Raw genomic sequence first — 26,319 nt, forward strand, 5'->3', positions numbered from 1 at the left:
CTGCTATTAGAATATAAACTCTTTGAGGGCAGAAACAGTATTGCTTTGTAACATCAGCACTTACTATAGTGCCTGGCTCATAGTCAACAATTAATAAATACTTATTGATTAACTGACTTGCATACATGACAAATGAATAAATATATGGGGATAATAAGAAGCTGTGTAAATTAGTGGACGGGAGTCTGGCCCCCAAATCAGCAAGATATGGGTTTTAAGTCTTGCCTCTAACACATAGTATCTAGCTCAAGCAAATCTCCCAGATTTGGGAGGCTGCTTGGAAACTTTGAATCAGAAAGAACTCAATTTGTATCTTGTCACTGACAGTAATGACTTGGCCACCCATTCTCTTAATATTTATCAGACTCAGTTTCCTCATCTGTTCAAAAAAAAAAAAAAGGAGAGTGACACTGGAAATATGTACTTACTCACAGGGTTATTGTAAGTTTTAAACTTTAATACTGGGTAAAAGTCAATAATGACCATTCCTCTTATAGATAAAATTCTGAGTCCTGGCCAAAAAATAATTGGCGTTTGTCATAATTCTCCACCCACTTCTCTTCCCAGCTGCGATTGTGGGGAACTCCTACTGGAGAAATTCACTCTATGAAAATAGATAGATCACAGCCATTGTAATGCAACTTTATAAACTGACTTGCTCAACATCCCCCGGTCAGTAAGTGACATTGTTGGGATTTGAAACAAGAACCTTTTGTCTAGTGATTTTCTTTCTGTGTCACACTGTTTCTCTGGACTGATTTTCACATCACTCAGCTTCTACTTGCATAGAATGATATGTTCATATTTAGAACTTGGAGTTAGAGAACATAGGTTCAAAATCTGTCTTTGATAATACCTGCATGATCTTGGGTAATGTCTCTGGGACTCTGTTCATCTGTAAAATGAGGGATTAGACCTAATTGCCTCTAAAGTCTATCTAGCTAGAAATTATGAGATCCTTTAATATCAAGTGAGTTTTAAACTATGAATGAATTTCCAATGTGTGTCTGTCTATACACACACGCGCACACACACACACACACATACACACACGTGTATGTATATATGAATTTATGTGTATAGGATTTTCCAGGTTGGGGAAGGGCACAGGGAGAGAAGAGAAAGGGAGAGAGAGAGAGGGGAAGAGGGAGAGAAACAGAGAGAGACACACACAGAGGGAGAGATATAGACAGGGAGTATTACAGAGACGGAGAGATAGATACAAAGAGGGAGAGAGAGATTTCTGACCTGGAAGATCCTCTAGGATCAGTCATTTATCAAGCCCCATAATTTTTCAAATAATTCAGAGGCAATGCTCTTTGAAGTAATTGATCAATACACACAAATTAAGAGCTAGTTAGAAGATCAAAATGAGTTTTAATTATCAAAATTGGGCACTATAGAAAAAAGGAACAAAAATGCTAATATTTAGTTAATTCTGCTCTTCCTACCTACTGAATTCATTTGGTAATTACTAAAATCTATTGTCCTATATCATATCTATATTCATCTATCTACATGCATACATGTGTATACATATATACAATTATGTGTGTGGATATATATACTTATACATATACATAATGATTTATTTGTCTATGTTCATGTTGTTTCCTCCAATCACCCTTGATAGAAAAGACTAGTTTTTATCTATGTATCCTTAGCATCTAATACAGTATATTACTGGCTCCTAATAAATACTTGTTGAATTAATTGAATGAGTGAATGAAATTCATTTTGAAAAATTGTTTCAAGGACTTTTTTTTTTTTCCTAACTGCTCTAGCACCATGTACTTTTCTTTTTTTCAATTTACTACCATTAAGATAAAACATTTTTAACCTGTGAAAACAAACAGAGCAATGGCATTTGCCATGAAAATATGTTGAATGTAACTTCTCAGGGTCATCTCTGATCTCTTGCATGCACAGCCTCTGAAATCGGGTTTGGTTACAGTTTTTCTCAAGCTCTTTGCTATAACTGGGTCTCTGTCGCACCATGGCCCCTTTCAGTCACTCCAGTTTTTCCAGTTACTTACAGCCAGATCTTGGTGTTAGAACTTCTCCAGCTGCTGTCTTACCAACATTCTGTGGGAACCTTGGTCTCTACAGGTGCAGACTTTTCATGTCTAATAGCAGAGATTCATAATTATCTCTGCTCCTTGGGGGGGCTAAGAAACACTATCGCTGAACAGAGTGTTTTTCGAGCTCATCCCCCTCCATCTCTCCCTACGATCTTCAAGCTAAATTAGGATGCCTCCTCCAACATTCCAATCAAGTAAGGCAAAATCCCAAAGTGATTCTCAGGTTCTGAGACTGCCTTACATGGAGGGCCTCTTTCCTGAATTCTCCCACCTTGGAAGCATCAGTTTGCCAGCATTCCTTAATTGGTTTAATTCCACTGACTTGTGTCCACAGCACTGTTATTTTTAAATACAACTTTGGGATCCGCCTGCATATTGAATCAGTGTTATTCTGGGCTTTTAGATTAAAACCCAAATCATTGAGGTTGAAATGTTAATAATATTATTCTTTTGATCCTATTATAAGCAAAGCCAAAGTAATGAAACTTCAAAGTGACTTAAAGGGGCTTGGCTAATAAGAAGTCCCTGATATTCTCCCCTTTTTTCTTGCAAGTCTTCCCCCAAATTCACTATTCTTTGATAAACTTCTTTAAAACAAGCTTTTCCTATCCAAAGCCTCACATGTTCTCACATCAAATATATGACTCTATAATTAACCTAGCACACACATACACACACACACACACACACACACACACACACTCACACTCACATACATACACATAAGCTGTAAGGGAGATTGCAGTATGTTTTATTATTTTAAAGGTGGGGAAACTGAATATTAAAGAGCTTACTTGCCCCAAAACACAGTCAGTCAGTAGCAGAACTCACTACAATAAACTCAGGTCTCTGGAGTTCTAATCCTGTGCTTTCCACTATATATAAACCAAGAATAAAAGAGTTGGAATGTACCTCTTCAGTCCATTTTCAGAAAGAATAAAAGCAAAACAAGAATTGAAAAAAGTGATTTGTTCTGGCTTTTTTCCATTGCCCACTCTCATCATTGCATCATCTATAAGCTCTAGCCTATCATTTCTTTGAGCCAACCCTTTTCTACAATGGAACTAATAACAAGTAAAAGAACAAACTTGTAAGTTGACATTTTGTTGTTGTCACTGCTGTTGCTGCCCCCAGCATTTCTCAGCAGCTCCGACCCATCTTGAATTTAATATTTTTACATGCACTTATATCTGCCAAAAAGAGTATTGTTTTTAAAATCAATAACAATTTTTCCCCTGCTTAGATAAATAAAGTTTTACTTTACCTATTAATGAGTAAAAGGAAAGCTATATATTTGATTTCATTAAGTAATATGTGTATGTTTTTAATGTAGCTGACTAGGGAAATCATAGCACTGAAGGAACAAATCAGATCTGCCTGTCTTTTTTTGCCTGACTTTGAAGAATTCAGGAAAAAAATATATACGTATTTTGTCTTTGGACAATCATTGGATTTCTGATGGTATTTAACTTCAAGGATAATATACTACTGATCACCCGCTAGGTGAGTGGTACCTTGTATGGAAAGATGGCAAAGCTTGATAAACTATACTTACAGAGTCTAGTCAGGAAATTCCATACATCAATCTGATTGACAATGACACAGGTATAATTCAATTTAATTTTTCCTAACTAAACCTTCATGGCTTATACGGCACTGGGATAGACACTTAAAGGAAATTCAAAACTGGCTTTCTACAAGAAAATGGATTATTCCACCACTGAAGTACAGCTGTCACTATCATAAAACATAACCTAATATGACATAAATTAAGAAGATATTAAACATTCAGCCATACAAGTAACACCCAGCAATTTCATGCTGAAGGATTTAAGGTGACATCATTTATTGCTGAATAAGAATGATACTCCTGGCTAAATGAAAATTTAGCATTCGATCGTCGTAATAGATGCCAAAGGAACAAATATTATTGAGATGAACATTAACAACTCATGACTAAGGCACTGGGTATCATATTGCCAACTATGTAACCGCAAGCTTTGTGATATCTATCATGTAGTGATTAGGGACATATTATCAAGCTGCATTTTGGTGATTAGAAAAATGATTTACTTGAACTTTTATAGTCATAATTGAATGAGGAAGGAGCATGGTAATAGCCTGATTTTTACATTTCACTGCAAATCTGCTCTCGTTTAAAACAACAAAAAGCAAAAACCACTTGAACGGACCTGTGATTCCATTAGCATAGAGAGCTCCTGGTGAGGAACTTTCTCTACCAATGCAGATCAGCCAATATTTGTAAATTACGGGGAACTGAGAGGTTCCATGTCTTGACCAGGTCACCCAGGGATGAATCTCCATGAGTCCAAGTCCATATCTCTACCTACTACCAGAGGTCAGCAAACTAGGACCCTAGGTGAGATAAGAATGATCTTTATGTTTTTAAATAAAGTTTAGTTACATGTAAAAATACACAAATCATCCTTATCTCTGGCCTACAAAATCAAGAGGGCCAGATTTAGTCCTCTGGTGATAGTTTGTGGACCTTTGGACTATACCATACACTACTCATTTTGTGGAGACTTATTGAAATGTTCTTCCTAACTGATAGAATTGTGAATCTGGAAGGGAGCCTAAAAATCATTTTATCTCCCTTCATTTTAAAGATCAGGCAACTTAGACCAAGGAAAGTTAAGTGGCATGTCCAATTAGTGGCAATAATAATGATATGATTAGGTATAGAACCAGAATCCAGGTCACTTGGTTTCCAATTAAGTGTTCCTTCTACTCTACTCTTCTAGAGGTAGATATCAGGAAAGAGGCTGGGGAGGATTATTTTTCTTTTCTTTTTCTTTTTTTTTTCTAAACCTCCCCCCCCCCAACAATATTTTTCAGGAAATAATTTAAATCTTTTAAGAAAGGGAAAAAAATCAAGGGAAAAAAAGTACAAGAACAAGTCTAATGCCAAGTATTTAACTACTAAGTCAATTTAATAAACCAAAAAATTAAAATGAGATGGAAAGGATAAGACTGGGGGCAGCTAGGTGGTACAGTGGATAAAGCACCAGTTCTGGATTCAGGAGGCCCTGAGTTCAAATCTGACCTCAGACACTTGACACTTACTAGTTGTGTGACCCTGGGCAAGTCTCAACCCTTATTGCCCTGGGGGGGAAAAAGATAAGACTGAATTTTAAAGGGAGATTATTAATATAATATTCTAATTCTCTGAATTTATTATATGTAGCCAAAAGATGAGGTCTTGTTCATTGGTCTTTTCCTAAGTTATATAATACATGAGGCAGTGGTGGAGTAGATAGGAGACTGGACTGGGAATGAGGAAGACCTGGGTTCAAATTCCATTTCTGATATTTACTGGGTGTTTGACCCTGGACAAGACACTGAAGCTTTATGTGTCTTAAGCAGACTTCCTAAGATCATCTACTAAGCCACAGAGAGGTGAAGATCTGTATTGTTGGCAGGAATTTGGCGGACTTCCCTTTGGATGTTTCTCTAAGTAAAATGAGGCTTATCTGGGCGTGCCCAGATCTTGCAACATAGAGGTGCCCTGAGTGCCCTTCCACATGGGTGGGTATGGCCTCCTTTGATTGGCTGGTCTAGCTAGAAAGGCTGTGTCATAACTGGGTAAACTAGGATAGTCTCTCCTTTTGGCTCACACTCCTTATCCTCCTTCTTGCTGTCTGCACAGGGTGAAGCTCCCAGTTCACCCATAGTGCCAGCACCACCAATTAAATTCCTTCAAGGGAAGGATTTCCTTCGTTGCTCCCTCTCTCTTCTCCCCCATCTCCTAGAAATGGCTATGGAATCTTTGATTCTCTTCCGTATCTTTTCTCCCTCACAGTTTCAGGTACCAGTAGTCATCTCCAATGGATTTTGTGAATTCAAGTCATGGCTACCTTGGAGGCAGAATTTCAGGCAGGCTGTTGAAGCCAGGCAGCATAGAAGCCTCGAGAAACCAGCTTGCCTGGGACTCAAGCCCAAGAGGTTTTCTGGACTTGGAACTGGGATGGTTATATAACAAATGGGGTAGTCTATGAGGCTAATCTCCTTCCCCTCCCCAGAGCTTGAAGTAGAAGAGGGGGAGGATTAAATCTCACATACTAAAGAGTGAGCAGTATATATATTTGTTATTATACCTTTGGAGTAATATTCCTTTGTAAAAACTACTTTGTTAGTGGTTAAGTAGTAATGGGATTCAGGGGACCATCTTTACATTTGAAGAAACCCCTCTGGTGAGGGCTGGAACCATTTACAAAGAGCCAGGACACACTACAAGCCTTTTGAGGGTATTAGAGAACACTGGGGGAAGGATAATATCCAGTATAGCTGGATATATATTTGATTTACCAGTATATCATGTGTGTGTGTATGTGCGTATGTGTATATGTATGTATTTGGCCTTCAGGAAGTAGGGGCCAGGTTAGCCATTATTACATAAGTAACAAGAAATCTGATCATATGGACAAACATATACTAGGTATTGAATAATAATTACTAATGCTTTTCTCATGAGATAAAGACATAAATCAAGCTACAGAGGCAACTAGGTAGCTCAGTGAATAGAGTACAGGATCTGGAGTCAGGAAGACCTGAATTCAAATCCAGACTCAGGCATATTCTTGCTGTGAGAGCCTGGGGAAGTCACATAACCTCTACTTCAGTTTCCTCATCTGTAAAATGAGGGTCATAATAGCACCTATCTCCCCTGGTTGTTGTGAAGATCAAATTAGATAATAATTGTAAAACACTTAGCACAGTACCTGGCCCATAGTAAGTGCTATAGAAATATTAGCTATTATTATTAATTATAAATGTTATTAAAGGGACCTTAAAGTTCTTTTATTTCAGTTGCTTCATTTTACTAAGGCACAGAGTTTAAAGACTTTGCCCATTATCACAAGTTAATAAGTAGCACAACTAAGATGTGATTCACTGTCTCTGACTCAAAGTCCAGCACTCATTCCAAATCACCATGCTGCTTCCTCAAGGTACCTTTGAATAAATTCTTCAAGGAAGTACTCTAGGCTTCAACCACCTTCAACCAAGAACAATGTTAGTTAACATTCCATAACTTATAACATTAGAACAATTGAGGAGACATATTTTGGATGTGGCTAGATTTTCATTGGAGAAAATCTAGTTTTTAGATAATTAAAACATATAATTCATTTAATAATAACCATCTTCTGATAACTGGTTACAATTAGGAATGAGTTAATGAATTGACATTCCAGTATAGGCAAAATTTCCCAAATTATGGTTTCAAGTTCAACAAAACCACGGGCAATTATAGATATCCCCCTTAATATGTAAATTCATATGGATTTCAAAGGAAACTTGCTCCATAGGTTTTTTGATTCATTAACACTTGACTCATTAGAACAGTTTATGAGAACTGTTTTATGAACAGGAAGAAATCAAAACCTTTTTGTTAGTTCTTTAAATCCTTTCTCCTTTAATCCTAGAAAATATGTGTTTCCAGAGCCAAATCTAATAAATATGAGTATAGAAAGATTCAAATTTGGGTCTAAACTAAGTATTTGAGAATCTCAAGTGAATTCTGGACTAAGCAAAATCGCTCATCTTTAATTTCAATAGCAATATTCTTATCAAATCAGACACTGACCTCTTCCCACCTTCCCCCACCCCCAAACACTTAATAGCCAAGTGGAAAGAATGTAAATAAAATTGCCTGTCCACCTGCAGCCAAAAAGATCCCATTTCCTTTGGTAAGCCTTGCCAAAATTGCCTCACTTTCAGGACAGAAGACTCCCAAATTTTTGCATCAGCCTTTCCCTTCTCTGCCACTCAAAAGTCAATCCAGATGCCTGGGGAGTAGAGGAGAAAGGCTGCTGCCAGGTAAACTATCCTGGCTTCAGATAGGATTTCACAGGGGTGGATCTCCTTGAATAAAGCCTCTCTCTTGTAAAAGTTCACAGGAGGACCTTTTCAATAAAATCAAATTAGGGGAAAAGTCAGTGTTGAAATGCTAACTAGCCACCAGATGGCAGCAATGTGTTTTTGTGAATAATGCAGTCCTATGGTGCTCCTCAGCTAACATTTCACATATTCATAAGAGAACAATGGTTACTTTTCTAAATAGGACAGAAGTGCTTCTGACGAACAAATTCAGTCATTCTCCCCATGCCTGCCTATAGGTCATGCCAACGGTTATCAATTTATATGTATGTGCCCCTTGACTTTCCCCGCTCTTCAACACAGGTCTTCACATGCACATTACCCATTAACTGCTGTTGGGGTTTGTTTTGATAGCACAGAAAATGCCTGTGGCTTGCAACAAATGTTTTCCTGTCCTGAAGGACGAATAGCAGCTGCAGTTCTGAGTGCTCTGGTGTAGTTGTCAAAAATAAGTAGTTCACATAATTACTTGCCACATATCTAGGTATATAAAAAAGTTTTTATTTGTTTGTTTTTATTTTATTTTTTAATTTTTTTTGGTGAGGCAATTAGGGTTAAGTGACCTCCCCAGGGTCACACAGCTAGTAAGTGTCAATCGTCTGAGGCCGGATTTGAACTTAGGTACTCCTGACTCCAGAGCCGGTGCACTATCCACTGCGCCACCCAGCTGCCCCTGTTTGTTTGTTTTTAAAGTGAGTTTGTATTGCCTCCTACTTTATGGACAATACTCTTCCAAGTGGTTAAGAAAGGTATTCACACACCCCTCAAATATCAGGGAGTACATTCTATATTGGTTTTTGTTAAAGCTGAAGCCCATCTTAGCACTCTATCTCTGCTTATATTAATAACAGGGATTGTGGTTAAATGAACCTCTCGATTGGATGCTCACAGCTGAGCATCTGGGAATAATGAAAGTATTGTATGATTAGAACTCGGTGTGGTATAGTGAAAACAGCATTGCTTCTGAAGCCTGAGGACCTGAGTTCAAATTTGCTTCTGCCACTGAAAGCCTCTGTGACTCTTGGGCAAGTTACTCAGCTTCCATTAAGCCTCAGCATCCTCTTCCACAAAGTGGCTTCTAAGGTCAGCTTTAACTCTCTGGTCCCACACACTGGAGATCAAAGGGAAATGAAGTTTCAGCAGCTGTTAAGTGATTTGGGGCTAGAATTAAGTGGGAGAGGTGGTGGTATAGTTCTTACTTGTTAAGTGAAGCCATAGAATTTGCCACATCTGCATTTTTCTCCTTTTTAAAGCAGTCTGTACAAATGACTGTATTTTGGCATGCTGAGTTGTTCCAATTGTATATGGACACCCAGGGAAACAGGATTTGGGGCATTTCTCCTATCACTGCTAATGGGATATAAGGCCAATTGCTGTTAAAATTGCTAGTGCTAAGAAGTTAACAGCCTTCTATCGTAAAGAAATCTGACAGAACCCCTCAATTGTTTGTACTCTCCTGAGCTCAAGTCAACAACATACTGATTTGTGATCTGAAAACAGTTCGAGCCTCCTTAGTCCATCTATTTCTTTCTAACATCTGGGCAGTTCTTTGTCTATCAGAGATCACCTTTCAATTTCCTCGTTTGCTAAGACTTGTTAGTCTTCAAATACCTGGAATACTCGAGTGGCTGCCATCATTTCAGATCCTTGTCTGTCACCTTTTTCACCTTCCCATTTTCAAGAGCATATGGTTTGCCAATCAAGTGGCAGGGGCTGTGAGGAGCATTCCAGCAAGTGCTTTATAAGTGCCAGCATCTTCCTTTCATCTTAGACTTGGAGCTTTTCTGCATTCAATTCCAGCCTTTGTTTATATGTGTGCTTGTTCTGTTGTTTTCCTCTTACTGCTTTAAGCCCTGCACTGAGATTTTAGAGTTTTACTCACCACTGCCCCCAGACTTTTCTCCTGCTCAGTGATTTGTAGCATATAAACACTCGGAGTATATTCTCTTTCTCTTGACTTCAGATCCAGCCTCATTACTTTACATTTCTAAAACTGAATACCTTGAGCCATGTATCTTCCAGTGAGTCTTCTCTATCAAAAAAGTGCTAGATTTTATTTTATTCTGTTCATTCTTATGGATAAGGAATAAATGTAATACCACTTATTGGTCCTAACTATTTTTTAAAAAACAGTTTTAAAGATTAAATATTATTCTTCCCTCCTTTTTTCTGGATAAAGCCTATTCAGTATAAAAATCATATTAGGCATGAAATAGACAGTTATGCTTATAAAATAGGAATAATATTTGTTAAATAAACATGAATAAGGCATCATGCATCTTGAATGTTTGTCTTCCCAGTGTCACTGACAGGTCTTCTAAGTAAGTATTTTTTTTAGGATATGGATTTGACTTCATCTTTTATGGGGACAGTGGTAGAAAGAGTTGCTTGAAAAATTTCAATTCTATTCCATAATGTCCATTGTTGTCATTTGCTAGTTGGTTAGATCAACCAAGATCCCTGGGAAGGCTCCTCATGAGTCAGTTACATAAACCCCAAACATTTTCACTGGCTTTTCCTCACACCTGGAATTATCTCCCTTCTCCTCTTAGCTTCGTGGCCTCCTTCAAATACCATCAAAAATCCCAATTTCTTAAAGAAATCTCTCCTGATTCCCCCTTAATGTGTGTGATGTCCTCTGTTGGTTGTCTCCCATTTATCCTGTCTATAGCTTGCTTGTACATAGTTGTTTGCATGTTGTCTTTTTTGGGAGCAGGGACTGATTTTTGCCTTTCTTTGCGCCCTCATTGGGTAGCACAGTGCCTGGCACATACTCAGAACTTAAATGCCTGACCTGATTGGAATTATTGACTGGATGTATTCCTAAGCCTGCATATAGGAACTAGAAATGCATGTCTTGGGTATAAGTGCTTGCAGAATGGATTTCCTCGCCTGCTTTGGGGGTGGGGTAGGGAGAAACAACAAAAACAACAAATGGTTCAAAGAACATGCCCTGCAGGTGGTACCTGAACATCCTCAACTTTTTATTTACATAACAGCTCTTTGTATTTAACTTACTATAAACCCACGATAAAATTACTAGTTCATTTTCTAGGCAGCTTCTAACAACCAGAAGAAAAGAAAGGAAAGGAAAGAAGAAAGGAAAGGAGGGAGGGAGGGAGACAAAGACTCTACCTTGCTCTTTTCTAATAAACCCATATATTATGGAACTTTTAACTCTATAAATAGGAAATAAACTTAAAACAACAACAGCAAAAACAATACTATAAGCCAGGCACTGTTCTGGGGAGCTTTTTATAAATATTATTCCATTTGATTTTCACAGTAACTCTGAGAGGTAGGTGTTATCACTATCCCCATTTTAAAGTTGGGGGAAAAAAAAAAAACTAAGACAAACAAAGGTCAAGTGACTTATCCATGTATAGACACCTAGCAAGTGTATGAGCAATTGTTTGGATTTGAACTCAGATCTTCTTGACTCTAAGCCCAGGCTCTATCCACTCAGCCACCAAATGGCCAACACAGTTAATTATCTACTCAGGAAGGTTACATAATGACCTGAGCTACTTATAAGAGGGAATATGCGCATCTTTTAGCTGTCTTAGAAAATTTAGAATACTGCTTATTTCTATTGACAAATTTTAAGTACAGGGAAGTAAAAGGAATTTTTCTCAGTAAGATAAGGGAAAATTATTTACTGATACTTGCATTGTCAATCTCCACTAGCATAAAATTAGTCTCTTTTTGCTTGCATATCTATAGAACAATTAAAGCAATGCAATAGCATACCTTTTAGAGATTAATGAAACGATGGGATTATTTACATGAAAGCCTTTCCACATACCAACGGCACTCCTCCCAGATGAATCAGAGGACCTAAAGGAAGCAAGATCAACCTCCATACTTGTTATTGTTACCTCTAATATTTTAAAGAAAAACTTGATGCGATATTTCATTTCATAACTCTAGACTTGCCAATTCAATTTCCAAAAGGGCCTTATTATCCTCTCTAAAAAAAACTGAGCCTGAAATATAGGTATAGAGTCACCAGATGGCAGCGGCACTTCAGTCAGGTGGTCAAAAATTCAAGACAGTCAATTCAATTTAATTTAACAAACATTTATTCAAAATATTAACATTATGTATCAGACTGTGCTAGGCACTGGAGAAACAAAGACAAAAACAAAATTGCCTTTGTCTTTGAGGAGTTTATTTTCTACTCCAGGGGATGGAGGGTTTTTTGTTTGTTTGTTTATTTGTTTGTTTGTTTTACAAAAGAACAGATGAGCTCAGGCTTGCACAATTTTATTACTGTGTATTTTGCACATCCTTTTTTAACATAAGTATAGTTATGAGAAAAATTGGCCATATTTTAGACAAATTGTTCATTTTAAGATGACATTTTGAGGGAGGGGAACCAGTGCTTCAGTGGAAAGAAATACTGCACATGCAATCAGAAGGCAAGGGCTCAAATCTTGTCTCTGCCACTTAGTATCTGTGTGACTTCGAGGAAGTCATTTGGCCTCATTTTCCTCATCTGTAAAAAGAGAGGGTTGAATTGGTTGATCTCGAAAGTGCCCTCAGATTCTAAATCTATATATACCTCTGGTATAATCTGATACCTTTCTCACTAATATTTAATTTTTCTCGCTCTACTTCCTCTGAATCTTAGATTTTTTTTTTTTTTAAAGTCATCTTCCTGATGACTCAGTGTCAAAGCAACTGGGTTACTTCTCCCGCATTACCAGTGCCTCACATTCAGGCTGTCACTTCTCTTCAATACTGACTAGGCAATTGGAACAGGAAGGACCTCAGTCGTATTTTTCATGCTCCTTCCCCTTAAAATTTCTTTTCTTGGGGGCGGCTAGGTGGCACAGTGGATAAAGCACCGGCCCTGGATTCAGGAGGACCTGAGTTCACATCTGGCCTCAGACACTTGACACTTACTAGCTGTGTGACCCTGGGCAAGTCACTTAACCCCCATTGCCCCGCAAAAAAAAAAAAATTCTTTTCTTCACATATGATTAAATTTAAGATCATGAAAAGCAAAGTAGAACAATCAAAGAAAGGAGACCCAGAAGACCTAGGCTCAAATCCTGACTTCTCAGCTTACTCACTTTGTGACTTTGGGAACAACGCTCATATTGGAGTCTCAATTTCTTCATATTAATGGGTCTGAACAAAATGAGCTCTAAGATTCCTTCATTTTCCTATATTTGGTGATAACAATTATTTATATAAGAACAACACTCTTTTTGGGGGGGGGAGGGCAATGAAGGTTAAGTGACTTGCCCAAGGTCACACAGCTAGTAAGTGTTGTGTCTGAGGTCAAATTTGAACTCAGGTCCTCCTGAATCCAGGGCTGGTGCTTTATCTACTGCACCATCTAGCTGCCCCCAAGAACAACACTCTTAACACACAAAAGCCTTACATGTTTCTTGTCCCTTAGTCAGAAGGAACTGTGGCTCTGCTACCTGAGCACAAGAGTGAGTAAGTGTACACCCTGCCCTTTTTTTTCTTTCTCAACCCCAAAGCAGGTGATTTTTTTGTATAATCATAAAGTTATATAATATTTCTTGGCAGCTGGTAGAACTTATTGCCTCTCTAATGATAACTTGAAAGTATACCTTCAGTTTATGAACTTTCTCAAAGAGTTGTGTGTGTGTGTGTGTGTGTGTGTGTGTGTGTGTGTGTCTTGAAGGTCAGGGGAAAATAAGGCATTGTTGAAAGCATTACAGTTTTGTAGCTGGGTGGGTTTTATTCTTCAGATCCAAAGGATACTTTGAACTCTATTTCTGGAAATTCCCTGAAAAAAATGTTTATTATTATTATTATTTTGGCCTTCACTTTTAAAGAGGACAAATGACATCACTGGTGATATTTTCACTTCTGGGTGAACTGGATTTAAGTGAGGCAGAGTTACACAAAGTTGTCAACCTCACTCTCTCTTCTTTAATCAAAGAAGTCCAGTGACAGGACAAAAGTCAAGTGACTGGCAATGGCCCAGGATGCAATGGGTGACCATGCCATCTTCAATGTCTGATCAAGCTTTAAGTACTCCACAGAGCCTACTTCAGACACCTTCATGGCCTTTGGAATGAATTGTTCTTATTTGCCCACTCTGCCAGAGAAAGTCTTTATATGCTTGGAGTAGACATCCCCCTAACTTGCTGACGATTTTGAGGACTGTCAGTTACCCTCAACATGGTTTGTTCTGTCTGCTGACATAGTTTACTGAGGTATGGCCACCATGTATGCTGTATGAGGTATTCAGAGAAAACTAGCTGCCTCTGGTGTGACAGCTTGCTGAGCCCTTTTCAAGACTAAAATTTAGTGATATGTGGCTAAGTAGAGGAAATAATAATACCTTTCATGATATAGAACTCAGAACTCTTAGCACAGTGGTCCTCAGATCCACTCAAAGGCAGAAAAGGAAGCCTTTCCCCCAATGTCCTGGGTTGCCTCTTGTTCAAATCCCACCAGGAACCCCTTCCCAATTTTTGTGGGGTCAGATTTTTGGCTACAGAATGGGTATGGCTGACCACATTGCTTGGATAAACAAGAAATCACCAACTATATAATCTTTCTGATAAGATGAAAGTCTCTTGGCCTTGTTATCTGACCCATTATTGGGTCCTACAGACCTCTGGAATTTATCACTTGTAGCTGTGCCCTCCAGGTAAGCAGGCATTGCTATTTTCTGTCCTGCAGTACCCAGACACCTTATAGATCTTTCCTGCAGCTGACCACTCCAGTGCATTCTCTCCAATTGTAATGTGGGTTCTTTGAGAACAGGGAATGTCTGACTCTTTTATTTATATTCCTTTCTATTCTATTTTCCTTTCTTCTTTTTAAAGTGCTTTCACATACATTGACTCATGTTATCTTGAAAATAATTCTGGATAGAGCACTGGCCCTAGAGTCAGGAGGACCTGAGTTCAAATCCGGCTTCAGACATTTGACGCTTACTAGCTGCGTGATGCTGGGCAAGTCACTCAACCCCAATTGCCTCAATAATAATAATAATAATAATAATAATAATAATAATAATAATAATAATAATAATAATAATAATAATAATAATAATAATAATAATAATAATTCTGTGCCTACAGATTCTTCATTCTACAAATGATGACACAGAGAATTAACTTGCAAAACACTACACACCACAACCAAGACTAGAACAAGAGCCATAAATAGGGCAGACCCAAAAGGTATTGGACCCAGGGTAGGAAAAATTAAAGACTCCTCACAACCCCTTCTCCTGGTAGTTTTCCTTCCCATAGGGTCTGTGCTCATGGCAAGTCTTTCTTGTCCCCAGCTCTGGTCCCCATCATTAAGGTGACCTTATCCTTGAGCATGATTCTTTTACACACAACCTTTTTCACTAGATATTTCTTGTTCTAAGATTAAACACAAATTTAGTCCTAGTCCTGACATAAACTCAAATCTCCTGGCAGATAATGCAATGTTCTTTGTACTCAACCATGTTGAATAAGATATGATCAATCAATAAAAAAGATTTGGACTGCATAGAAGAGTGAAAAAATAGCAACTAGATTAGGCATTGATATCTCTTTTATTCTGTTTTACTTTCCTGTACTCTCCAATACTATGATTCTCCAAAGCAAAGCCAACTTTACATACTTAAATTAAATGCAACTATGAATATGAAGATTCATCATTTGCATTTATCCTAACTTTTATGTATTAAAGAATGAAAAAAAAAGGTAAAAACTCAGTTTCATTTTAAATTGCTACTTCTAAGTAAGGGAAATGGATAAACCATAACAGTAATCATTTTCCTTTTTATTTGAAATGATGATTTCCCAGGTGTTATTAAATTACTTACGATTAATAAACTTAAATGCTTCTCAAAATATGAAGTGAAAGTAAATACACATCTGGCCCAGCCATAAAATTATGCTCAAAGATAATACCTATCAGGGAAAAACAGGGCATGTATGATTTTAGTATACATTCCTTGTAAGGGCATAAAAGAAATTATAAACATGCATATAAGCATGCAGGAAATTAAGCCTACTGGTAGAGCTCTGAAACTATTCTGTAGTTTAGGTCCTAGAGAGTTGACAGAGGACCTATAAGCTTAAACAACTTGTCCAGGGGCAGCTAGATGGCACAGTGGTTAAAGCACCGGCCCTTGATTCAGGAGTACCTGAGTTCAAATCCAGCCTCAGACATTTGACACTTACTAGCTGTGTGACCATGGGCAAGTCACTTAACCCCCATTGCCTAAAAAAAAAAAAAAAAAAAAAAAGGGACCTTAAACAACTTGTCCAGGTTCTGAAACTGGACTTGAACCCAAGTTTTTCTGACTCTGAGACTTACTCTTTATCATACCATGCTATCTTCTCTCCTGCATACAAACATACCCAACACATACTTACACATATATAAAGACATGTATTTAGAGAGAAAGGGGAAGCAGAAGAGGGAGAGGAGCAAGGAGGAGGAGAAAGACAAGGAGAGGGAGAAGGAGATGATTTAGGCATGTAGGTGACACAGTAGATAGACTATTGGAACTAGAGTCAGGAAGACCTGAGTTCAAATCTAGCCTCAGATACAAGTAGCTTAAACTCTCTCAGCTTTAATTTCCTCATCTGTAAAATAATATTAGTAATAATACTCCCACTGGGGCAGCTAGATGGTGCAGTGGATAAAGCACCAACCCTGGATTCAGGAGGACCTGAGTTCAAATCTAGCCTCAGACACTTGACACTTACTAGCTCTGTGACACTGGGCAAGCCACTTAACCCCAGTTGCCTCACCAAAAAAAAAATAATAATAATAATAACAAAACCTCCCACTGTTGTTGTAAGGATAAAATAAGATAATGTTGGTAAATCACATTTCAAACCTTTTAAAGTGTTATATAAGTAGAATGTATTATTATAAGGTTAATAATTATGAATTTTTAGGGCAATTATTATTGAAAGTAATAAATTAGACTTCAAATATCATGATAGTTCCCAATTGTATTGTCTTTATGATTATTAATATTATTATTATTACTTAGGGACCTAGAGGTTGCATTTGTGCAACTGAAATCATGTGGTCATTTACTTAATAGCAACCAAGTCCTAACCATTCCCAGGGACACATTGTGGTAGTGTACACCAGGCTGTCCATTGAATCAGGTTTCCTTCACGACCTAGCTTAGGTGCCATCTTAGTCACTCCTCTGTCCCCTACTCCTTCCCCCTTGCATTTAGTATTTTCTACTTAAAGGGTACCCTATATTTTTGTATTTAGTTTATATGTCATATAACTTATATACAGGTAAGGGAGTGGTGGTGTGGGGGTCCTGTTGTTCTTTATAGGTTATGTATGTCCATATAGATCCATATAAATGTGTCTTCCAAGGAAGTAAGAAGAGATATCACCAACATCTCCTTTTCCCAGCCCTTCTCTAAGGGAACCCTTGATTCCTGCCAAGAGGGGAATCAGTTATACGATGAACAAATATACATAGCAAATAATCAAAGAACCCAATTATCTAAGTTGATAGCAAAAGAGGAATCAAAGAAAGTATACGTATTGATAACATATACCAGATAATAAAAGTTTGAATGAAGTCTCTCTTTGGGGGTAAAATAATTCAGTTGAACCAAGAGCGAATGCTAAATTTCACTCAGGAGGAAATTTCCCTAAGTCTCTAATGTAGTTAGCTAGGGATAGGGACATGTTAGCTTCTTCCCAGTCTCTTTCACTTTAGCACCTTGAAGAGAAGTTGGATTGTTGATTCTCTCTCAAAGCTGAAAAAAGCCCAGGATCTTTCCTCTCCCATTCTCACCAATGCTAATCCCCCTTTCCCACAATAGACAGGGGACATTTACTAATCAATCCCCACAATGGGGCACATCATCACTTGACTCACTTTTTTGAACCTGTTTCCTCATCTTCCCCACAGTGTTCTTGTGAGGATAAAATATTATATATATATATATAAAGCATTTTACAAACCTTAAAACCTTATGCAAATATAATTGATTATTTGCCATTAAATACCTAAATGTATATAGGAACCTATATTTATATTTTAAAACACACCTTTACTTCTTGTATAAGGTAGGGTTATTCATGACTAAATTAAATATAATTATAATAAATCTTTATCTCATTTGATTCTTACAAAAATCCTGGGAGGTAGGGGCTATTATTCACCTTATTTTACAAATGAGGAAACTGAGGCAGGCAAAAATTAAATGACTTGCCCAGGGTCACATAACTGGTAAGTGTTCTAGGTCAAATTTGAATCCAGATCTTCCTGACTCTATGGTCAGTGTTCTATCCAATGTGTCACATAGCTTCCTCAAGATATTGGTAGAACAAGTGAGGATGATAATTTTCTAGAAGGTGAGAAAACCATTTAGAAGAAGGCTGCTTTAACCTTTGACTCACAAATTTCAGACATTCAGACCCATTTCCCTGCCCAGAGCAGAGATTTTACAGCTGTTACACATACTCCCCTACATTTTCATACCAAAGGGCCAAAGGGTCAAGCTAATTTCTGGGCCTTTTTTTTTTTTAAATTAAAGCCAAATTCCATAGCCATTTTGGGATAGGGCATGAGGGGTGGAATACCCATTTACCTTTAAGTCTTACATCAGCCACCGCTCCTTTTGCTTTATGTCCAACTTCCTAGTTGTAATTGGCTTCCAGAGAAATCTAAAATGCCTGATTTATAGTAGGATGGAAGAGTGAAGAAGGTAGTAGGAGTACTGCTTCAGTTTCAGATACAGCCTGACAATACTGCCATCCCTTAACATGGTTTTATTTAGTTATTACAACTGTCTCTCTGTAAATGACATTCAGGATTATTTAAGATTATGTTGTAATCCTTTTAATCCTCAGTGCTTTAAATTTCAGGCTAAACAACAAAGAGCAAACTAGCACTTAGCAAGAATGTTTAAAGCATGTGATTCAAACATAAATCTTTTTATATACCCCTCCTCGGATGAAAAACTAGTGTGTCACATTCGTTAACCAGGGAAACTGGTTCAGCACTTCACTGCCAATCACTGTTGCGAAATGGTATCTCTAGCATTTTCAAACATGTCATAGTTCTTGTGGGTCATGCCAAAATCAGAATTAAACAAAAGTTCAAAACAAAACAAAACAAACAAAAAACCCCACTCATTTAATTAAAAAACTTAGTTTGCCCTTTATAGCCATGAAGTCTGTCACACACAAAACAGGCACACAAATACCTGTAAGGGAACAATTACTGCAAGTCCCTTGATCTTAATTTCACATTATTATTAGCCTCTTTTCTTATAAATGTTCCTCTCCAGGAGGCCTCTTGTGGCACCTTCCTTTTCTCCTTTTCAGGTAAAAGTGATAACTCTCTCCTCAAATAGCATTTTGTCTAGTTCTTTCACTGCTATCACATTCTATCTTATTCTTTCTGTTAAATGTAGTTTCTAGCTCTGTGAGGGCAGAGGATGCATTATTTTTAACCTTTGTATCTGTAAAACTTTGGACAGTACAATACCATATACATAGTAGATCCTCAAATAATATTTGTTAAATTGAATTAAATCATCATATTTGATTTTTGTACTATAGCCATTTGTGTATATGTATTTTCTCTCCTATTAAAATGTAAGCTTCAGGGCAGCAAGGTGGCATGGTGAATAAAGCACTAGCCCTGGGTGCAGGAGGACCTGAGTTCAAATCTGGCCTCAGACACTTGACATTTACTAGCTGTATGACCTTGGGTAAGTCACTTAACCCTCATTGCCCCTCACATCCCCCCCCCCCCAACATGAAAGAAAAATGTAAGCTTCTTGAGGGCAAAATCATTGTTGTCCCCATAGTATTAATTACAATATCTTAGATATCATTGGTGTTAAATAAATATTTGGGGAATTAAATTCATCAAATGTGTGCAACCAATTGCCGAGCTACTTGAACATTTGGACAAATATTCTATTTTTGTCTGAAATGATATCAATGAGGAAAAATCACTTTTGCTCTTTGATAACCTATAGGATTCTCTGAAATCAGCCCTGTGGCTATCAATATGATTTATTCAGGATTGTTCAATGGCTATACATTAATACTTAATTAATATTATTGCTCTTACACTATTCCCTACTATTTTTAAGAAATACCAAATGCACATTTAGACTTTGATGGAACTTTCATGGGAAAGGAAGCACAGGACTAACTGTTTGCTCTTTGAACAAAAACTAGGAACATATAAATTCATGTGACCCAACAATATATGCAAATGCAGGAAATGCCTCGCAGTTTAGTATAGCACATGGGCGCTTCTGAGTTTTTCAAGCACATCTTACACAGACAATGATTTTCCCTATTAATTTCCTGTTCCATTTCCCTACATTCACTCTAATTACGGTGGTATATAATTGGTAATCCATCTGCTTTTTCAAGATAGATTTCTAAATTTAAAATTACTTCTAATTTTGCTTCTTTGATTTTTCTTGAACCAAAAATCTCGATAGTCATTTGCTATCTGTAATCTATAATTCATAGCCTCAGATTGAACACCAAGCCTAATTCAAACTTGGAATTCTAAAGCTATTTCTAATGTCACATATCAGCTGAAGTCATCATGGTCTTATTTCAGCCAGGAACAAACACTTTATTATTCTGTAGGTAATGAAATCCATGCGTGCGCGTTTAGACACATACACACACGGACACACACATTCAAAACACCCAACAATGCTTTAATACCATGTTTTGGAGATATAATCATGTTTATTCTGATCATTTGAGAGAGGCCAGCTAATGTATCTAATCAAATATTAATGCAAGTCATCTAGATTTAGCTCTCTTGCAAATCCTTCTAGATCCTTCTCCTCCCACCCCCATCCCCAGTTAACAGGACTATGAAAGCTATTTATAATATGCCTCTCAAAAGACTTTGGTTTATATGCTATATCAATAGATAAGCATTCGTGATTTTTATTTAATCCATTGTGTACATGTGTTTTCAGCATAAGAAAAAGAGTGATCCACTCCAATAATACATTAAAAGGATTACACAAAATTTATATTGAATAGTACTAGAGCCCCGACATTTACAGAAATCCTTTATATTCCTCTTTTTTAGGGTTTACTCTTACAACATGTGGTTACTTGTCTATTCATTAATTCATTCAACATATCTTAATTAAGCACCTATTAAAGGTAAGACACTATGCTAGGTATTGCACGGGAAATAAAGTTCAATCAACCAACAGACATTTATTAAGATCTTGGCCCAGTCTTCAGTAGGTTTACAATATAGGAATGCAGATAATAAAAAAGTAAACAAAATAAATGAAGAAAAGATTCTTATTACACAATTTTTTGAAGTTCCTTCCCCCAAAAATAACAGGAGTGAGAAGATACATTCATTCTATCATGGATCCTAAAAGGGTTCATAGTGCTTGTATTTTTTTTTCCAGTTTAAACTTGTTACACCTTAATGCCATAGGGGAAAATAGATTAAATTTTCAAGTAACCACATACAGATAAGTTAATAAAAAAAGGAAGAAGTAAAAACTAAAATAAGAACAAATAGGTCTGATGCAAAGAAGATCAGAGCCACAAGATCTGCAGAAGGTGTTAAAATGCAGAGCTTCTCCTTTGGTGTATTAATTAGTACAAAACCTTCTTTATTTACCCTAATACATGCCAATATAGCTATAGTCACCTCTAGGGATAAAGAGTTTCAGTCACATATGGTCCTTCATGCTTCATGATTCTTGTTCAACTCCCTTAGATTCTTCATAGGGGCTTCATTCCACTTACTAGAAGCCTTTCTCTAGTCTCCACAAAGACTTATCCCAGTGCCTCATCTTGGTCTAAATTTGCCTATGGATTTTAGAAGCCTATCCTAGAGAGTACAAATTCTGCCAGATTCTATAGCTAAAGGGCTTCAAATCCAGCTCTAGCAACAACTATGTTGATTTCTCTAGTACCGGCCTAAGTACAGAGAGAAACATTATCAGAAAGCTGGCCACTTGGTGACAAATTGTTTGGCCATGACAACCTGTGCGCTACACACTCTCTCTCTCTCTCTCTCTCTCTCTCTCTCTCTCTCTCTCTCTCTCTTTCTCTCTCTCTTTTTCTCTCTCTTATTTATTTTTTGGCAGGGCAATGAGGGTTAAATGACTTGCCCAGAGTCATATAGCTAGTAAGTGTCAAGTGTCTGAGGCCGGATTTGAACTCAGATCCTCCTGAATCCAGGGTCCGTGCTTTATATCTACTGTGCCACCTATCTGCCCCCCCCTTCCTTTCTCTCTCTCTCTGCATATGCATGTGGGTATGCCTATGGAACAAACAACAAATATATGTTGTTTGTTACAAACATACATACATTCATGCATGCATGCATACATGCATACATACATATGTAACGATTAGAATGACGCCACCTGCTGGAGACTTACTGTAGAAGAGTTCCGCCCATGAAGCGAAGGTCTTTGAGGGCAAGACCAGGAGTCTTTTCTTTGGCATCAGGAAGTGACTCGGGCTAGTGGGAGGAGGAAGGAAGAGACTGGCGGCTCGGTCTCACTCTCTTTCCTGAGGACGCTGGTGGAGAGGGGAGCTAGAAATGCTCTCTCCCTTTAATAGATAGGAATCTAGGCCTTTCTCTCTCTCTTTACCAAATTCTTATTCTCCTTAATAAATGCTTAAAAGTCTAACTCTTGCTGAAGTTTATAATTTATTGGCGACCATTCAGATATTTTAGACAGTTTAGCTAGAATTTTAGCCCTTAACACATACATACTAAAACGCCCAATCCAAGCACTCCCTACATATGTAATCACACAGTTTTTACATCTCAAAGTTTGATTATTAATTCAATGACAACTTGCATTTATTATACTCCTACAATATACAAAGTGTTACACTGGGTATATGATATATAAAGAAAAAATGAAAAAGAAATCCTGTTCTCAAAGAGATGACTACATTCCACTTGGGGGTGGAGGTGAGGATAGAGAGGATGTAACATTTACACAGATAAATAAGAAAAAGGCAATTTAAATTTGGAGGCAGTATTTTCAGTCAATCAGCAAATATTTGTCAAATGCCTACTATGTGTCAAACATTGTGCTAAGTGCTGAGGATACCATTTATGGACTACTTAGGCAAAGGACAACTTATTGGACACTTAAAAATAAAATAAATACCACATAATGTTAAGTTGAAGAATGATGCTATTCGGAATGAAGGCATACCTATCAGTATCATCAATTACTTCATTCCCAGTTTGACAATCTGTAAACCTTCATCATTTAGAATTTTATCTTTTCAAGGCATTAATTTTAGACATTGCATAAATAAATAAATACACACATGCAATACATCTACATGTATTTATAGATATTTCATATAAACGGAGTTGCTTATTTTCTATTAAATGCAATTTTCTAAAATGTAGAAAGAAATAACCTCCTTTCTGAATTATAAGTCCCTTTTATCCTAGCATCTCCCACCAGTGAATGTCCTGAGGAAATCACAACCATAAACAGCAATTTAGAAAAACAACCATAATGACAGCAACAACAAGGTAACCATACACAGTTGGAGCTCAACTTGTGTAAGCATCTTGGGAACTTGCTATTTATTAAGGCTCTCTAGGTCAAGAATTCTAGGCACAAACCCAAAACAATTACCTACCAACTTGCAAAAACCAATTGAATCCACACAGAACATTAATCAACAAATCAACACATCTTTAGGGTTTTGATAGGATTCAGTCACCACAGATTTTATTCATTAAAAAAGCCCTAAAAAATGGAACCATCAACAACAAAAGATGATCTTTAAAACAGCAAAAATGAGTAGTTAATAGTCAACTAAGTCATAGCTACTACAACTTTTAAATAAGAGTACCTAGGATTTGACCCAGAAGATGTCATATGCATAAAAGGGGACATCAATAAATTCAATATTCACAATGGACTTACCTGAAAGACATTTTTTCTGCTTGATTTTTCTTTGGTCCATTCAATATGCGCTCCACATAAATCCAGACATTCTGGTTTGTGCCCAGTTTTCTGTAAACAAAATTAAACATGAGTCATTTTTTAAAATGAAGAAGACAGGGCAGCTAGGTGGCGCAGTGGATAGAGCACTGGCCCTGGAGTCAGGAGTACTTGAGTTCAAATCCAGCCTCAGACACTTAACACTTACTAGCTGTGTGACCCTGGGCAAGTCACTTAACACCCATTGCCCTGCCAAAAAAAAAAATGAAGACACATTCTAAAGCTCAAGAATTTTTGGTTACCAATTGTATCATATGGTGTTGCTCCTAGTGTCATAATATATTAATATACCATATACATATATGTATAAATAAATACCCTATCATGTTTATAGTAAACACCCAGTTTTTAGGGATGTCAATATAAGATCATTTTCACTACATAAAATTAAGAATCATACATACTTAAGACGAATGGTGAATTTTCATCCACACTAACTATGTGACTCTGAGTAAGTTATTAACTTCTGACTGCCTCAACTTCCGGCAAAATATTTGTAAAGCACTTAGCACCATGCTTGACACATAGTAGTTCCTATAGAAATCTTTGTTCCCTTCCATTTTTAGCTCTATGATTTTATGAAATGAAACTTTCCCCCCTTTGCCATTAAATGAGCCTTTAAATGCACCAACTATAAGACAAGAAACGTTAAACATAAGTCCTCTCAACAATTTATTTACTTTAAGGAATAATTTACAGCTGTCTGTCTGTCTGTCTTTCTCCTTCAACCCTAAAATATACATGTATCCTACAACATAACACATATTCTCATTTAGTCAATTTCACTGAGTTTGCATCATTTGAGAAAATAAAACTACATTTTAAATCTACTTATTGTAAAAAATCACTAAATCCTCACATATCCTAGGGGTACTTGCCATTTAAAGGGATCCTATCCAACCATTTGTAAGGTTTTTGTTTTTTAATAAGGCTTTTAAAAACAATTAATAATCATTCCTTTATATTATTTACAATTAGATTTTCACATATTATGTTTACTTAGAATAGGTCATACCTCTGTGATCTTTACTTACCTAATATAGTCTCATACTTTTGGAAGGGACATGGGGAATTATCTAGTCCAAACTCTTAATGTTTCATCTGAGGAAATTGAGATGTAGAAGAGTGAAATAAATGTCTTGTACTAATCACAGACCATAAATTGAAGAGCTCTGATTCAAACTCAGGACTTACGACAACAAAGCCAATGTTCTTTTAGTAAATAATTGCCATAATAGGCATAGATCAGGAACGTGGGGCATTGTGGGCAAAAGAGGGATGGGTGTATCCCATTGCCAAGCATATCCTTCCATCACACAAATCGGGCAGCAAGGGGAAACAAATGTTTGCAATTTACATAAAGCCTCATTGCTCTTATAAGTTGATGGGCAGTTTAAGAGAATGGCCTGGGAACTTTGAACACATTAGAGGTTTTGGATTAAATGTAAAGTCTGAGGATCATAGCGGGGCATTTTTTGCTTAGAGTGAGAGCTGAGGAAGTGAATACGAAGTAGACTTTTTGTGTAGGGCTCTAACCCAGTTACTAGTTCCATTTCTTGCCTCCTCATATAGCATTTACCACCAAGGAAAGTCTGAAAATCTGATTCAGTTGGGTATAGGCTATCTGATTTATAAGATTCTGAGCACCTTCTATTTCCTGTTTCTTTTAAAAAAAATAATAACCAAACAGTAGTTACTGGGTAACAGGACAGGTGGTTCATGTGAAAGTATGAAAGAAACATTTTGTTAGACTATTACATTGTGGAATTAAAGAATTGCCCAAACTTATTTTAAAATTTTTTCTGACCTATTTGGATATAGGAATCCTATCAACAATTCCTATTATAATTCTAAGACAGCATAGTAATAATTTTTTTTAAAACCTAATAATAGTTAATGTTTATGTAGCACTTACTATATGGCTGGTACTGAGCTCAGTGTTCTATAATTATTATCTCATTTGATCCTCACAATAACCCTGGGAGTTAAGTGCTATAATCTAAAGATTTTATTAAATAGGCTATCTTTCCTATAGGAAAAATAACACTTTTGATTCACCACCATAAGTAGGATGTGGGCTTTGAGTTGTATGATTAATCTTTAGCATAGATTGTAATAGTGAAATAGAACTTTTACCAATGGAAAGCTAAGGGATCATAAGAATTTCCTAAGGATGCTGCCCTAATCAGAGGTTAGATGTGCCTACAGTTCCGTGACCTCATTCTTAACTATGAGTAATACCTGTGGTTTAGGACTGCACACACTCTATAGGCAGTATAAAACTGGAGGAATTCAGGAGGAAATTGAGGCAATATAAAAACAAAAACTATCAATAAAAAC

The 26,319-nt window shown here is 37.0% G+C and overlaps 1 protein-coding gene across 1 annotated transcript in view; it reads right to left on the reverse strand.

Moving 5' to 3' along the window:
* ARHGAP15 (Rho GTPase activating protein 15) overlaps positions 1–26,319 on the reverse strand; it is an 880,171-nt gene that overhangs the window by 683,540 nt on the left and 170,312 nt on the right. Inside the window, exon 6 of the mRNA XM_043990715.1 lies at positions 23,902–23,991. Coding sequence (XP_043846650.1) covers positions 23,902–23,991 — 90 coding nt within the window. The remainder of the gene's footprint in view (positions 1–23,901; positions 23,992–26,319) is intronic.

This window comes from Dromiciops gliroides, chromosome 3 (assembly GCF_019393635.1).
Source record: "Dromiciops gliroides isolate mDroGli1 chromosome 3, mDroGli1.pri, whole genome shotgun sequence".
NCBI lineage: Eukaryota > Metazoa > Chordata > Mammalia > Microbiotheria > Microbiotheriidae > Dromiciops > Dromiciops gliroides.